General features: G+C 45.4%; 1 protein-coding gene across 4 annotated transcripts in view; it reads right to left on the bottom strand.

Moving 5' to 3' along the window:
* Window positions 1-15,325, bottom strand: part of ZFAT (zinc finger and AT-hook domain containing) — a 137,564-nt gene that overhangs the window by 50,477 nt on the left and 71,762 nt on the right. For 3 of the 4 annotated variants that reach the window (XM_032467923.1, XM_032467924.1, XM_032467925.1), the window contains exons 8-11: window positions 9,580-9,667; window positions 8,065-8,184; window positions 7,633-7,782; window positions 5,790-5,963 (exon numbers count right to left, since the gene is read on the bottom strand). In XM_032467923.1, coding sequence (XP_032323814.1) covers window positions 5,790-5,963; window positions 7,633-7,782; window positions 8,065-8,184; window positions 9,580-9,667 — 532 coding nt within the window. The remainder of the gene's footprint in view (window positions 1-5,789; window positions 5,964-7,632; window positions 7,783-8,064; window positions 8,185-9,579; window positions 9,668-15,325) is intronic. The other variant, XM_032467926.1, reaches the window with a different exon arrangement.

The raw sequence follows: 15,325 nt of genomic DNA, 5'->3' as shown, positions 1-15,325 counted from the left end.
CCCCATACAGAGGAAATACACAGGAAACTTCATCACCCTCAGGTTACAGATAGGGAACGACGAAGCACCCGTTCAGGGTCATTCACGCAGGAGGTGGTTCCACCCTGGGCTGGGTCTGCCCTCGCGAGCCCAGGGTTTCACCCAGCTCCGCACTACGGCCTCTCCACACGGCCCGGCACTTGCGGGTTTGCCACCTGAAGTGGGAAAAACACCCCGCAGGAGGCACGGCGGGCATTTTGCAGCAGGCGTTTTGCAAAGCACACATCGTCACAGTCCTGGCATCTGCAGTAATTTGTGCAATGGCAGCTCAGAACAGAAATAGCTACAGCAATAAAAATATAGTTTAAGATGCCTCTGTACTACAACAGCTGAACTTGAAGCAACTACAGCTTAGAGACCGATGAGTCTCTGTAATTAGTACATCAGTTCTGAGCCACGGAGGAGTGGATCAGCGTTAGACACGGAAAGGAACAGAAGGCAGAGCCAGATAAGAGACCAGGAAAGAGCAGGGGACCAGAACTGGGTTACAGTCACAGACACTGTGCCAGATGTGAGCAGCTGAGACCCTTCCACCCAGGTGAAGTTTTAGGTAACCAAGCCTCATCCAATACTTACGTCTGTGTATCAGCCTGAACTAACTGTTCAGTAACTAGCTGTTGACCTTATAGTATGAGCTCAGTTAGTTTTATGGTTTATAAAAGCCTTAGAGAAAGAGCCTTCGGTGGCCCCAGACTGGGTGCACATAAAAAATGGGGCTCCTGGGTCCTGAAGTCAGCCATTCCCTCTCCCAACCATCACCCAGACACCAGCCCTAAAGATAAGCCACAGACACCTACTGTGTTCACGCAGCTGCCTCCCTCCCACCCTGGTCCCTCTCCCTTTTCTCCAGGAGTAAGTTGGAGGAAGGATATGAGGGACAAGGATGCTTCGGAGAGACCGGTCTCCCAGAAGCCTGGGAAATGAAGTTGGTAAGATCAACCATCTGGTTGCTCAGGTACCATCGTCTTTTAACTTCCTGGTTCTAGAACGTATGTGTTTGGAAGCAAAGAGACTATGGACACGTGGGGCTACTTCATCCTAGAGTGACTGTATTTTTCAGAAGAAAGAGGAGATAAAAAAAAACTCCTTACTTGGATCTCCTGGAATACTTCAGTGTGGAGCCCTGGGATCTCTTACTATAAATTGAAGAAGCAAGGGAACGAGGGGTACTTCCTCCAGCCAGACCTAATTTCCATATTCAGCTCTGCACTTGTCCAACTGTTACACACACAAGAGTTCTTGAAGCTTGGATGATCCCTCTTTGTAAATTTTACCAGCAAACTTCATACCTCAAGTGTAGGAGGGCAGGCTGGAATTGCGGGGGGAGGGACCCAAAGGAATTAGCACCGGCCTTCAAAGAGCTTGTTACTTCAAGAGTAGAGAATTCTTGTTTGATTACATAACATAAAAACACGGCACTATTTAGCCTTCCCCATCTGCTCTGGGTGGGCAGAATCAAGGATAAACCTCTAGACCAAACATCATGTCTAGGCCCTCTTTAATATCAAAAGGGGAGAAATGTGTTACCAGCGTAACTTTTGCATTAAGTTCTTGCATCTGTTGGCTCACATATGTGAAAGGTTTAATCGGGCCCCTTATAGGTCAGTATCTCCCTTTGTACATATTGACTGGCAAACCTCTTTAACAGAAACCTTCGCCCATTCTGGTCTGTCTTATCCAAGGCACAGTAATGAGCTCCTTTGGGAAATAGGAATGAATAAACAGGGACAGATCACTTTATGCAAGCCAAAGCATGTGAAAAATCAGATTCGCAAGCAGGTAGAGGAGAGAGTAATTACTCAGTTCCTTTCTACTTCATTAGAAGATACCCAAGAAGACTCATTTAATAGTGAGTTCCTTTACCGTATTTAAAATAACCTAATTCACAAGCATCTGATTTAACAGAACCATCAGGGAGATGATATTGGGAAATAACTAGTCCTTGTAAGTGCTACTGTATGCCATCCACTTTGTGTAAGGCACTGTACCTTTTCTCCCCCCCACTCATTCAATCAACAAAAATTTACTGAGCACCTACTACCAGTCCGGCACTGTTTTAAGTGGTGGGGATACAAAACAAAACCAATACAGTAAGTAAAAATTCCTTGCTTGGAGCTTACAGTCTAGTGGAAGACATAGAATATCATGGAAAAAAAATATATATATATATATATTATTAGAGAAAGACAGGTCTAAGAAGAAATAGTAAGAGATGTGGAAAAGATGAGAAGCAGTTGCTGGAAGCGTCGCAGTGGCAGAGACGGAAACTACACGGTGCATGAGGGAAAGATGAGCCAAGAAGAAAAGCATAAGAAACACCAGGGAGTGTGGATGGTTTGGTGGGGTGTTGAGATTTTATACACATACAGGGGCCAGGGAAGGCTCTCCTGAGCAAAGACCTGAAGGCCATGAATGAAGCAGCCACTCATTCTAGATCCAAGCATTCTACTGAGGGGGAAACTGAGGCTCGGAGAAGCCATTTAACTGAGGTCATCCTACCAGGCGGTGACTCAAGCCTCCCGAGCGCCACCTCTTCCACGTAGCTTCTCTGTGACACACACAACCTACTGAGTTACTGCCGATGCAGCAGCTGCGCTGAAAACCCAAGAATTTCAGGCAGGCTTGAAAGCCACGCTTGCTTCTAAGCAAAGAGCGAACTCTATGGTTACAGGCTGAGAGCCTCATCGAGGTGCACACACCTCCCCGAGGAATTTAAAGCATGTTTCAGGTGCTGTCAGACGGCTCACGCAGCCATCCAGTTTATCCAGTGAAATAGTCATTAAATGAGAAGAAACTAGATGTCCATAAAAAGGAAAAAGAAGAAAAAGGAGTATCTGAACATACAATATTAGAGTTATTAAAACAGTATCTTACAAAACCATGTACGAGAACAAATATCACTGTAACAAACCAAAATCTCAGAATATACCCAACATCCTGAGAAATTCTGGCATTTCAAAACAAAACGGAAAGGACTGATTTTTCGATAAATATGCTGAGTCAACTGGTAACTGTTTAGAAACAAAGATCCCTGCCACAGGCCTCACACCAAAATAAACGTCAAGGACGTTGCAGTTCATAAATGTCATAAACCCCTGAAACAGAACTTGAAGAAAATACAAAAGAACTTTCCCTTAAGGTGGGAAAGGTTTCTTTTAACGCAGAGAAACTACGGAGGAAAAAACATAAAGAAAACAGCTGATATGTTTGAATACGCTAAGTTATTTAACTTTTATATAAAACCTATATAAAAAGATACCTTAAAACGGAAAAGCTGGGGATAATTTGGAGAGAAATATTTGCACGACATGACACACCACTGAGATAAAAAGAGCTCTCAGAAATCAGCAAAATAAAATAGGAGGACTACAAAAACAGGGCAGGAGATGTAGCTAACCTTTTTTCAAAGCTTTTTTAAAATTAAAAAGGAAAAGAACTGCCCGTAGTTTGATTAAAGTTACAGAACAGGTCACCAGTGGAGTCAGAACAGCCGGTCTGCTAGCCGGGACTCCACGTACCAAGCTGGCTCTTGAGAAAACACGAGACACGGCAAGTGTCAAAAGAGACACGCAAGGAGCGCTGGTGGCCCCACGGAAGAAGCTGGCACCTCAGAGCTGGACCACATCCAACGATACTGCATCTCCTGTTTCCAGGTCTGTGGTCCGCATGGCACTTGCCTCCTAGAATCACAGAGCATCAGGACTACAGAGACCAAGAAATGTTCAGGTCTCAGGTCCTTATTTTGCAGGATAACAAAACCACGGCTCAAGAAGGGAAGAAGGAGAGCCAGCCCACCGAGGCAGCCCCTTCCCACTGCTCTCCTCGTCACCCTGATGCCCAATGCCCCTCTTCCCAGACTGGTGGGTGCCTGAAAACAAGACGTGACTTTACAAACACCTCATCCTCCCAAAAGTGCCAGGAAAAAAAAAATGAAGAGAAGAGATGCAAATTTCCTGCTGTGTTAGAAAATATTTCACATGCCTGCGGGGCCCTTCCTTTTCTGGGAAGGCTGTGTTACTGCTTTGACTACCACGCATTTTTGTCCACCTGAATTTCCTTTTCCTGCTGAAGAGCTCAGGGAAGCAAGTGGAGTGACAGGGCAGGACAGGCTGAGTGTCACTGTGACGCCCGCGGTTATACTGGCACTCACCCCGACCCACCGCTCCACCACCCACCACGGCCTGTCCACCGTCCCTCACTAGACGCACGTCCCACCTTCTCAAAGCCTTTCAGGGCCGAGCCCAGACCTCAGAGCCGGTGCTGAGGCCACAGCGCCCTTCCCAGGCCCTCCAGACCCTGCCCATACGGCCCAGGGGACACTCAAGACCTCCCTGGCTCTGGGGACAGCCGCTTTTTGTAACCAGCACTGTATTATTAGGGATTTCAGTGAATAATGTGCTACCCAGTCAAGAAATATCAGTGAGGCTTGTTGCTCGCGGAGATGGGAGAATTCATGAATAATTACACAACTTACTGCTTTCATTATTCAGGACAGGACTGCTTCACTGTCACTGTGTTTTTAATTATTTTGATTACGGATTTTTTAACTTACAGGACACTGCGTAAGTGTGAACAGCATGGCTCTGGCTTTTGCTCAGCTGTAGACAAGTCCTGGTTCTTAATTGGGACGAATCCCAGCTAAGCATTTGGCTTCTCCACTGAGCCTCTCAAGCTCAACTGACCGCACATACAATGGGGTCCCCCAGAACAACCTCGAAACAAAGGCAGATGGCTAGACTGCCCTCCACGTTCTGAACTCAAACATCTTTGTTGAGATCACTTCAATTTTTATAGTGAACTCCAGTTTTCATACATAACTGTGCTGAAATAACAGTATCAGTAAGTATAGTTTATTAATCGCATTACATGGAACACTGACAAGACCCTCACACAACTGGAGTTTTAAAGGAAAATCTTAAATGTTAAAGGTCTTTTATGGTTTAGCTGCCTGTCTTCGTAAAACCATTGTGCAGTTCTGCCTTTCTGTCCTCTATCCAGCCCTTCTGGGGGTGACTTTCCCAGTGACCACCCCGCTCCTGCCCAGAGCTCCCAGCACCTCCCACCACAGCACCCACCTGCCCACTCCGGCCTGCTCCCCACGGGACTGGAAACCCCGTGAAGGCAGGAACTGCTCCTACTGACCCCGTACCCCCAGGCACAGCTGGTGGTAAGAACTCCATCAATGGTTCTCACGAAGGAACCAAGCTGGAAATCCACCTCAGTGTGCTTGATCAGGGGCGCACCTGCCCAAAAGCTGTTTGCGTTTTCGACTGAGTCCCATTTTGGACTAAATGTGGAACAACCTGGAGGTAGCTTGGATAAGAAGGGCGTCCACCTGAAACATCGGGCCAGCTGTGAGCGCAGCCGCCCTGCAAGGCCGTCAGGCTCGGGTTGGGGTGGGCGGCTGAACAGGGCCGGGACTCCCAGGTCAAGGCCTCTGGAGCCCGAGGCTGCCTTATTCCCTGAAGCAGCGTCCCACAAGCGCACACACATATCCGCACGCGCGCAGCAAGTGTTTAGCGAGCCCTGGTGGGGGTCGGGGGTCAGAGGTCAGGCAGGGCTCCAGCACTGAGCGCAGGGGCAGTGAGGGAGCAGGCGAGGCCCCTCTGCTCTCCTCCAGAATGGAAATTCCAAAAGCCATGTGTCCTTTCCTGCCTACAGGCACAGCCACCATTTCTGCTGGACTTGGGATGTCAGCAGCAAACCACACTTTTAGAGGAAAAAACTTCACTGCAGAGCCACTCACTCACCGTCAGCAGTGTGAAGGAGCTTGTGACTTTTCAGCGTCCCTTTTGATTTGAATTTCTTGCCACACATGTCACATAGGTGGGTTTTCTCGGTGCTGTGACGATTCATATGAGCCTTGAGGTTACTCTTGCTACGAGTTGCATACTCACACAAAGAACATTTGAAGGGCTTCACCCCTATTGAGGGAGAAAAAGATAGATACACGTATATATTCAGTTATGTGTGTGTGTGTGCGCGTGTGTGTATCTGAAGGAATATATACGTACACATGTGCACACACACACACACCCCTCCACGTCCATCTGAATAAAGCAGCGCACCTGCTGGTCCCCACGCCACGCACCTACCTGCGCTCTTCCGTCCAACTAGGACGCCCTCTACTCCTGGGCCTCCAGTGAAATTCTCTGCGTCCCTCTCAGTGCACCCAAACCCTGCCTGCCTCTACCACTGCACTGTTCACAGCACTTAACAGTGAGCAGCTTACCCCTCCCCTCCCTGCAGTCTGGAATCTGAGGGCACAGACCCCTGAGCAGTTGGAGCAGCAGACGTTCATTAAGTTCAACTGAACTGAGTTAAACGGACCGAAATTAAAGTGACCGAGGGCCATGACAAAAGTCCCCGGGGTCAGGCGTGCAGGACCAGAGGTGAGAGCAGGTTTTAGTTGATAAAACAAGCAGAGCTTGACAACGCTCGTCACTGCTGTTGGGCTAACGGCTCACGGCGGGGCATCCTACCACGTGGCTGCTCCTTCGCTCCACAGACATCTCCCGAGGACCTACTTTGCAGTAAACACCGAGGGCTGGTTTGAAGCTGAGCCGCCCTGGCCCGGCTGCACTGTCCAATATAAAGGGCTGTCCCCGCAGTGTGACATGCTGCTGGGGGAGGGGAGCGGTGTCTGAACGCGGGGCATAACAGACATGATCTAGTGAGCCTAGCGTTTCCGCCCTGATCCCCACCACCCGAGGCCTTGCAGCTGAGGAAGCCGAGGCTTTAACAAGGCTGCAGGGTGCACCCAGGGCACAGAGCCGAGGCACAGACATGCTGGTCAAGGAAACAGTATCCCCAGCCTTGCCTTTAGTCTCGGCTCCTTCTGCCGGTCCACGTTCCTACTCCGTCAGCTCCCGAACTGCTAGTTTGATCCCATGTTGTAGAAAATACATACTCCTTCCCCCATGGGAGCCAGCTTGTCTTCCTGCCTGCGGCACCTGGACTCCTAATTCACAGGAAGGGACCCACTCGGACCTCTGGAGGGGATCTCCCTGGGTCACGGCTCCGAGCCTGATCACCAGGAGAGCCACGTCCTTCCCCGGGGGGAGAAACACAGTCGGTGGCCCGCTGTCCCCAGTAGCATCCTGACCTCCAACTTCCCAAAGTCCCGGAGTGTGCCCCACACCTCCCTTCACAGGCGAGCACCCCAAAGGCACAACTTACATCCCTCCTCCCCCTGCTCCGTCTCCACGTAACTCTTCACCTTCTGAATTCTTTCTCCACAACCTGAACAACAGAATCCCACAAAGCACCGGGGAGGCCACCAGAGTGACCGCCTGGGAGGTGCCAGCGAGGTCCTGTCCTCCTGCAGCTGGCTCCCCGCACAGGTGTCATGGTGATTTATTAAACTACAACTCCGGCAAGAGCCACGAACGGCTGCACACCTCTGCTCACTGCAATTGCAACTAAATGAGTAATGACTTAAATCACTGATTTCAGCTGGCGGACAGACACTTCTCTCAGTGTGCTAAGGAAATTCTAACTGCAGGGGCCAAGGAGACACACTTCCTCCTGCAGGACCCCCAGAGGAAGCACCAGATCCCAGAAAGCGCTCCATTTTGACGGAGGAGCACTCACCTTCATGAGCCCAGATGTGACGCTGAAGGTCTGAGCCATTCTTCATGAAATAGAAATCACAATACGGGCACTTCATGGCTCGCTTCCCAATCAGCCCCTTCAGCTGGACCCTCCGCCCGAGAACCTCGGAAATGGTGCTCATGGAAACCTCTAGAAGAAAAGCAGGGTGATAACCGGAAGCAGCCAAAGAACCTTGGTTCAGGTTAGATGCAAAGGAGCCTCATGACAGAACCCAGACCCTCTGGCCAGTCCTAGCAGGTCTGAGACAATGGTTAAGATGCGCCTCGTGCGTCATGGGACAGGACTTCTGCCTAAAGTGTTAAACCAGGGTCTAATCCAGTCTCAGATCTAAATGTCCGTTGACATAAAATGTGAGGGATGGAGAAACAGTGTCAACGAGGCAACGTTCAGAAAAAGGCAAAACATGACCACCTGCAGGAAGAGCCCCAACTTCCCAACAGATCAGCCTCCTGGGGAAGAGAGCGGGGGGTGGGCTGTCCCATGTAACACGAGAAACTGCGGTGACATAACAACCCGATCCAAACAATCCAACTGTAAAAGAGAAAATCTTGTGTCAATGGGGACATTTTAAAAGGACGTATACGAGCCGAACCTACTGTTAACACTGTCTTAAGGGTGATGTGGTAGTTACGTTTAAAAAATTCCTTACTAGTTGGAGATGCATTCTAAAGATTCTTTATGGGGAAATTATGTCAGGACATACTTCAGAGTATTTTAGAAAAAAAAAAACCATCGGGGGGTCAATTCATGAAACAAGTTTGACCACATGTAGGTAAGAGTGGGAGCTGAGTTATGGATACATGGCTGTTCCTCATGTTATGTATTTTGCATACATTTGAAATTTTCTATAATAAAAAGTTTAAAATAATGAGCAAAAGTTGATGGAGCTAAATGAGCATCCTTGGCTCACACTTGGACACGAGTCACACTGGACACGGGTCACACGGGGAGGACAGAACTGAGCAGTTCAGAGCATTACGTAACCCACACATCCCCATGAAGGTGAAGGCCTCAAGGCTCCGTCCGACTCCAAGTAAAATACGAGTGTTAGCGTCCTTCCATCATTTCTTTACTTTTCTCCACAATCATGATTAATCAGTGGGTCAGTTCCCTCACAGGAGAAGCAGAGAGAAAACAAAGAGGAAGAGAAGAGGGGCGCGGGCGAAAGGAGAAGTGCCTTAGCTGCTCTGCTTCTCACTCGTCCACAAGCAGCGTGTGTCTGTGCTCGCGGGCCCTGCGCCACGTGGCACGGGGCTCTGGGGATGAGGTGTTAACGGTGGCAGCCCTGCCCCGAGGCTCCCAGGTGGGTGGAAAGTACCAGGGACTAGAATACGGGGGAAGTGCACTGGGATGGGTGGCGGGGGGTCGGGGGAGCCATCAAAGGCCCCCAGGGCAGGCTCTGAGGGAATATGTAGAGGATACACAGAAATTAACCGGGCAGAACCAAGAAACAGTGTCACTGGGGTGAGAATGAAAGTGACAGGGGTGACGCCCAGGGGGCTCAGGGGCCGAGGACAATGAAAGTGACGGTCACTCCCACTGACCGGGCTCCTTGGCCTGGGAGGGAGCCCACACCCCTCAGTTCAGGGACCTACGAGAGGGCTGGGGGCAGGCCTGGGAAGTGGAGTCGGTCGGGTCCGCACTGGATAAGGACCCGTCCAGAGGCTGTCACTGCTAATACTAAAAGGGGGAGGGGAACTGTGAGATGGGGGGAGACGTACCCGAAGACCAGATAAGAGGATAAAATGAACAAAAACTTACATAGCCTCCCAGGCTTTAAATAAAGACGATTGTTTCCCTTGAATTTACTCATATCTTCATCCCTCTTTTACTTTCATTTAATACGGTTGATAATATAATGTTGCATTTTTTAAAAAACATAAGCATTTGAAAATCAGTCTCCCGCTCTAAAGTGCATACCCTTACCGGGATGGTTGGTCTTGATATGTGACTTTATCAGTCGATCTTCTGAAAAAGACTTTTCACACACAGGACAAGAATAACTCCTTTTGTCCTTAACAAAAAGAGAGTATAATCAATGGACTGTCCTGTTTAAACTCAGGCTCTGTGGAAAAATCACCATCACCACCACCACCACCACCACCGTCAAAGCCAGATGCGCACCGCACCTGTCCCAGCACCTGGCCTGCAACCTGCACCTGGCCCCGCACAGCCCAGGGAACTCGAGGGCAGCAGGGCAATGGCCTCACCTCCCTTTCAGGAGGGAGGTACGGGGCATAGAGATGACGGTCCTGTGGAGGTGGCCCAGCCAGGAGAGGGCAGGGCTCGGCCTCGAGGTCCAGCGCACAGACCAGTGCAGACCCACCGTGTCTTCTGCCCTCCAGTGCTCGGTGCATGGTGTGCGTATAAGTTACTTTACTGAGACTCACTCTTATTATTATGCTGTTACAGATTAAGAAACCAAGGCCAAGGGCAATGAACCCCAGGTCTGCGAGGAAGAGCCAGCGTCAGAACCCGAGTGTGGATGCCCACCCCGGCTCCTCCGGCCACGCCAAGGCCCCGTCCCACCCAGGCTGCAGGTAAGAGGTCCCCCTGCGCCGCTGCTGGCCTCAGCAGCCCCACTCCCTGCGGTGCGATGCTCGCACTGGCGAGAAGCTTCCTTGGATGCCAAGCCATCGCCCACCCACTTTCCTCCCCGAGCCTGCATCAAGGCTATGTATGTCACGTGATGATTTTTCAGAGGGTGGGTGTGATGGGTTAGTCTGTTCCCCACAAATTCATATGCTGAAGTCCACAGAATGTGACTTTATCTGGAAATATGGCCATTACAGATGTAACCAGTTGAGATGAGGTCACAGGCCCTAATCCAACATGATTAGTGTCCTTATGAAAAGGGGAGACTTGGACAGAGACCTGCAAGTGGGAGAAGGCCACATCTTCACGGAAGAAAGGAAGTACCCAAACCCAGCCCACTTCAGTCATCTTTTCCCACCTAAATGGGGAGGACAAATGCACTGGTGAAGTTCATGTCCGGGGCACAGGCTCACCAAAGCCTGAGACCTAACCTCAGGATGACCTTGCGCTTCCCCTCCCAACACCTTACCGACACACCACAGTGGGCCTATGTACAGCAGCTCCTTTACCCAGGACATCTCTCCAGCTATCAAGAAAAAATTACAAGGCATAACAAAAGGCAAAAAACATAGTCTGAAGACAGAGAAAGCATCAGGACAGGACTCAGACACGGCAGGGATGTCGTGATTATCAGGGCAGAAATTTAAAACAGCTATGATGAATGTGCAAAGGGCTCTAATGGGTAAAGTAGACACATACAAGAAGAGCTGGACAATGTAAGCAAAGCAAAGAGATGAACATTTTCAGAAACAATCAACAAATAAATTCTAGAGATCAAAAATACATAAATAGAAAAATGCCTTTGATGGACTTATTAGTAGTCTGGACCCAGCTGAGGGAAAGAATCTCTGAGTTTGAGGTACCTCAGTGGAAACCTCCAAAACTGAAAAGCAAATAGAAAAAAAAAAAAGACTGATAAAAACACAGAATATGAGACAACCACAAATGTGTAACATATGCATAACAGGAATATCAGAAAGAGAAAAAAAAGACAAAGGAACAGAAGAAATACTTTAAACAATTATGACCAAGAATTTCCCTAAATTAATATCAGACACCAAAGCACAAATCCAGAAAGCTCAGAGAATACCAAGCAGGATAAATACCAAGTAAACTCCACCTATTAATTTCAAACTACAGAAGACCAAGGGTAAAGAAAAAATACAGAAAGATGCCAGAGGGAAAAACACCTTACTGACAGAAGGGAAAAGACAAGAATTATATCCAATGTCTCAGATCCACACAAGCAGAGAGAGTGGAGTGAAATATTTAAAGTGTAGAAAAAAAAAATCCACCAAACCTAGGATTCTGTACCCTACAAAATTATCTTTCCAAAGTAAAGGAGAAATAAAGATCTTCTCAGACAAAAATCAAATAAAGTTGTTGTCAGTAGACTTGGTTTACAAGAAATGTTAAAACAAGTTGTTTAGAGAGAAGGAAAATGATAAAGTCAGAAACTCAATCTATATAAAGAAAGAGCATTGGAGAAGGAATAAGTGAAGGTATTTTTCTAAATCCTATTTGATCTCACTAAAGTTTGTCAAAATTAACTATAGCAACAATGTATTCAATACTGTATGTTTACACATACACATGCATGCTTCTGTATGTGTGCAATGATTATCAGCAATGATACAAAAGGTACCAAGAAAAAATTAGAATTTTAATTTTTTTAGGGTACTCACACTATCCATAGAGCAGAATAGTGCTATGTGAAAGTGGACTTGGATTACTTGTAGATGTACATTGCAAATTCCAGGGTAACCATTTAAAAAAGTAAAAAAATAGTAATAATAACAACAATAATAAGTATAAGTAATCTGCGAAGAAAAGAGAGAAAATGGAATTATGTAAGATGCTCAATTAAACCTACAAAAGGCAGAAAAAGAGCAGAAGACGGAAAAAAGTAACAAAGAACAAGGGCAACAAATAGAAAACAGTAATGAATGTGGTAAATATTAGTCCAGCTCTACCAATAGTCGCTTTGGACGGCAATGATCTAAATGACAGAAATTGTCAGAATGGATCAAGAAACAAGATTCAACTATATGTTGGCTACAAGAATCTCGCTTTAAACATAAAGACATACAGATTGAAAGGAAATGGATGAAGAAAGATATACTACGCTGATATTAATTTTAAAAAGCAGGAGTAGCTTAGTAATTTCAAACAGAACAGACTTCAAGACAAAGATAATCATCAGTGTTGAAAAGGAGCATAACATGATGAAGGCATCAAATCTCCAAGAAGATGTAATAACCCTGCACACTGTATGCGTCTGACAACAGAGGGTCAAAATGCATGAGGCAGAAGGTCATAGAACTCCAAGGAGAAACAGATGAATCCACTATTATAGCTGGAGACTCTTACACCCCTCGTTCAGAAATGGACAGATCCAGTAGGTAAAAAAGTCAGTAAGGACATAGCTGAATTCAACAACACCACCAATCAGCTGCGTACAACTGACATCTACAGACTGCTTCATCCAGCGGCAGCAGAATACGCATCCTTCTCAAGTTCACACAGAATCTTCACCAGAACAGATCACATTCTGGGCCATAAAATACCCCTTAACAAATTGAAAAGAATAGAAATCATTAGAAATCATACAAAGTCTGCTTGCAGACCACAATGGATTAAACTAGAAATCAGTCATAGATAGCTGGCATGCCCCAAAATATGTGCAGATTAAACACCACGCTTCAAGTAACGTATGATTCAGAAAAGAATCCTCAAGGAAACTTTTAAAATGTTTTGAACTAAATAAAAATGAAAATACAACTTATTGAAATCTGTAGGAAGCAATGAAAGCTACGCTTAGAGGGAAATTTATAGCATCCACTGTGTGTATTAGAAAAGAGATCTAAAATCAATTATTTAAGCTTCCCCCTAGGAAAGCCGAAAGTGTAAATTAAATCTAAAATAAGCATAGGAAAATAAATACAAATCAGAGCAGAAATCAAGGAAGTTGAAAGCAGATCAATAGAGAAAAATCAACAAAACCAAAAGCTGGTCCTTTGAAAAGATCAATAAAATCATTAAGCCTGTAGCCAGGCTAACCAAGAAAAAAAGAGGATACAGATTACTAATATCAGAAATGAAAGAGGGGAAAAAAAAAAATGAAAGATGGGGACATAGTACAGATCCCATGGACATCAAAAGGATAGTAAAAGGAGTACTATGAACAACTCTATGCCCCCACATTTGACAACCCAGGTGAAACAGGCCAATTGCTTAAGAGACACAATCTGCCAAAACTCATACAAGAATAGGCAGAATAGGCTATCTCTATTAGAAAAAATTGAATCAACAATTAGCAACCTTCAAAAAAATAAAAAGCCCCAGCCCCAGATGGCTTCACCAGCAAAATCTACCAAATATTGAAGGAAGAAATCACACGATTCTCTGCAGTCTCTTTTAGAACACAGAAGCAGAGAAAATACCTCCTAACTCATTCTGTTTGGCCAGCATTACCCTAATACCAAAAACAAAGACATTACAAGGAAAGAAAATTATAGGTCTATATCTCTTGTGAATATAGATGCAAAAATCCTCAACAAAATACTGGCACAGAAAACCCAATAATGTTTAAAAATAACTATACACCACAAACCAAGTGGCATGTATCCCAGGTACACGAGGCTGATTCAATATTCCAAAATCAGTTAATATATCCATCACATCAACAAGCTAAGAAATAAGAATCACAGGATAATATCAATATAGGCAGAAAAAGAATTTGGCAACATCTAATATCTATTCATGATAAACATGCTCATTAAACTAGCACTAGAGGGGAAATTCCTCAAGTTGATAAGGAATATCTAAAAACAACCTACAGCTTACATCACAATGATGAGAAATCAGTAACTTTCCCACTAAGATTAAACACAAAGCAAGGATGTCCACTCTTAGCACTCCTTTTTAACATCATACTAGAAGTCCGAGCTAATGCAGTAAGGCAAGAAAAGAAAACACAAGACATAGAGATTGGGAAGGAAGAGATTAAAACTGTCTTTGTTTGCAGATGACATGATTATCTATGTAGAAATTCTGAAAGAATAGACAAAAATCCTTGCAAAACTAATAAGTGATTATGGCAAGTTACAGGATAATAAGGTTAATATACAAAAGTCAACTGCTTTCCAATATTCTAGCATATGAATAAGTGGAATTTGAAATTTAAAACACAATACTGTTTACAGCCGCACATAAAAAATGAAATGCTTAGGTATAAATCTAACAAAACATGTACAAAACCTATATGAGGAAACCTTCAAAATCGATGAACAGAATCAAAGAACTAAATCAATGCGGAGCTATCCCACGTTCATGGGTAAGAAGACTCAGTATTGTCAAGACGTCAGTGCTTCACGACTTGACCTACAATCCCAATCAAAATCTCAGCAAGCTATTTTGTGGGTATTGAAAAATTGATTATAAAGTTTATATGGAGAGGCAAAAGACCCAGAAACCATCACAAAATATCAGAGGAGAACAAGGTTGGAGGACTGACACTACTCAACTTCTAGACTTACTGTAAAGCTACAGTGATGAAGACAGTGTGGTACTGGTGAAGTAACAGAAAAAACAGACCAAATGGAACAGAATACAGTCCAGAAATAGACTCTCTTAAATACAGGTCCATTGATCCTTGACACAGGAGCAAATGCTACACAATGGCTCAAAGATAGTCATCTCAATAAATGATGCTGAAGCAACGGGACAGCCACATGCAAAAAAAAAAAAAAAAAGAATGTAGACAAAGACCTTACACCCTTTCACAAATATTAACTCATAATGGATCATTGATGTAAATGCAAAATACAAACCTATAAAACTCCTAGAACATAAGGAAAAAACCTGGATGATCTAGGGTACGGTAATGATTTTTTACATGTAACACTGAAGGCATTATCTGAGGAAAAAAATTGATAAACTGGACTCCACTAAAATTAAAAATTTCTGCTCTACACAATACACTGTCAAGAGAATGAAAAATAAGCCACAGACTGAAAAAAAAAATCCGAAAAAGAGATGTCTGATAAAGAATTGTTTTCAAAATACACACCCACAA

Source organism: Camelus ferus, chromosome 25 (genome assembly GCF_009834535.1).
Source record: "Camelus ferus isolate YT-003-E chromosome 25, BCGSAC_Cfer_1.0, whole genome shotgun sequence".
Lineage (NCBI taxonomy): Eukaryota > Metazoa > Chordata > Mammalia > Artiodactyla > Camelidae > Camelus > Camelus ferus.
This window is presented reverse-complemented; position numbering and strand designations above follow the sequence as displayed.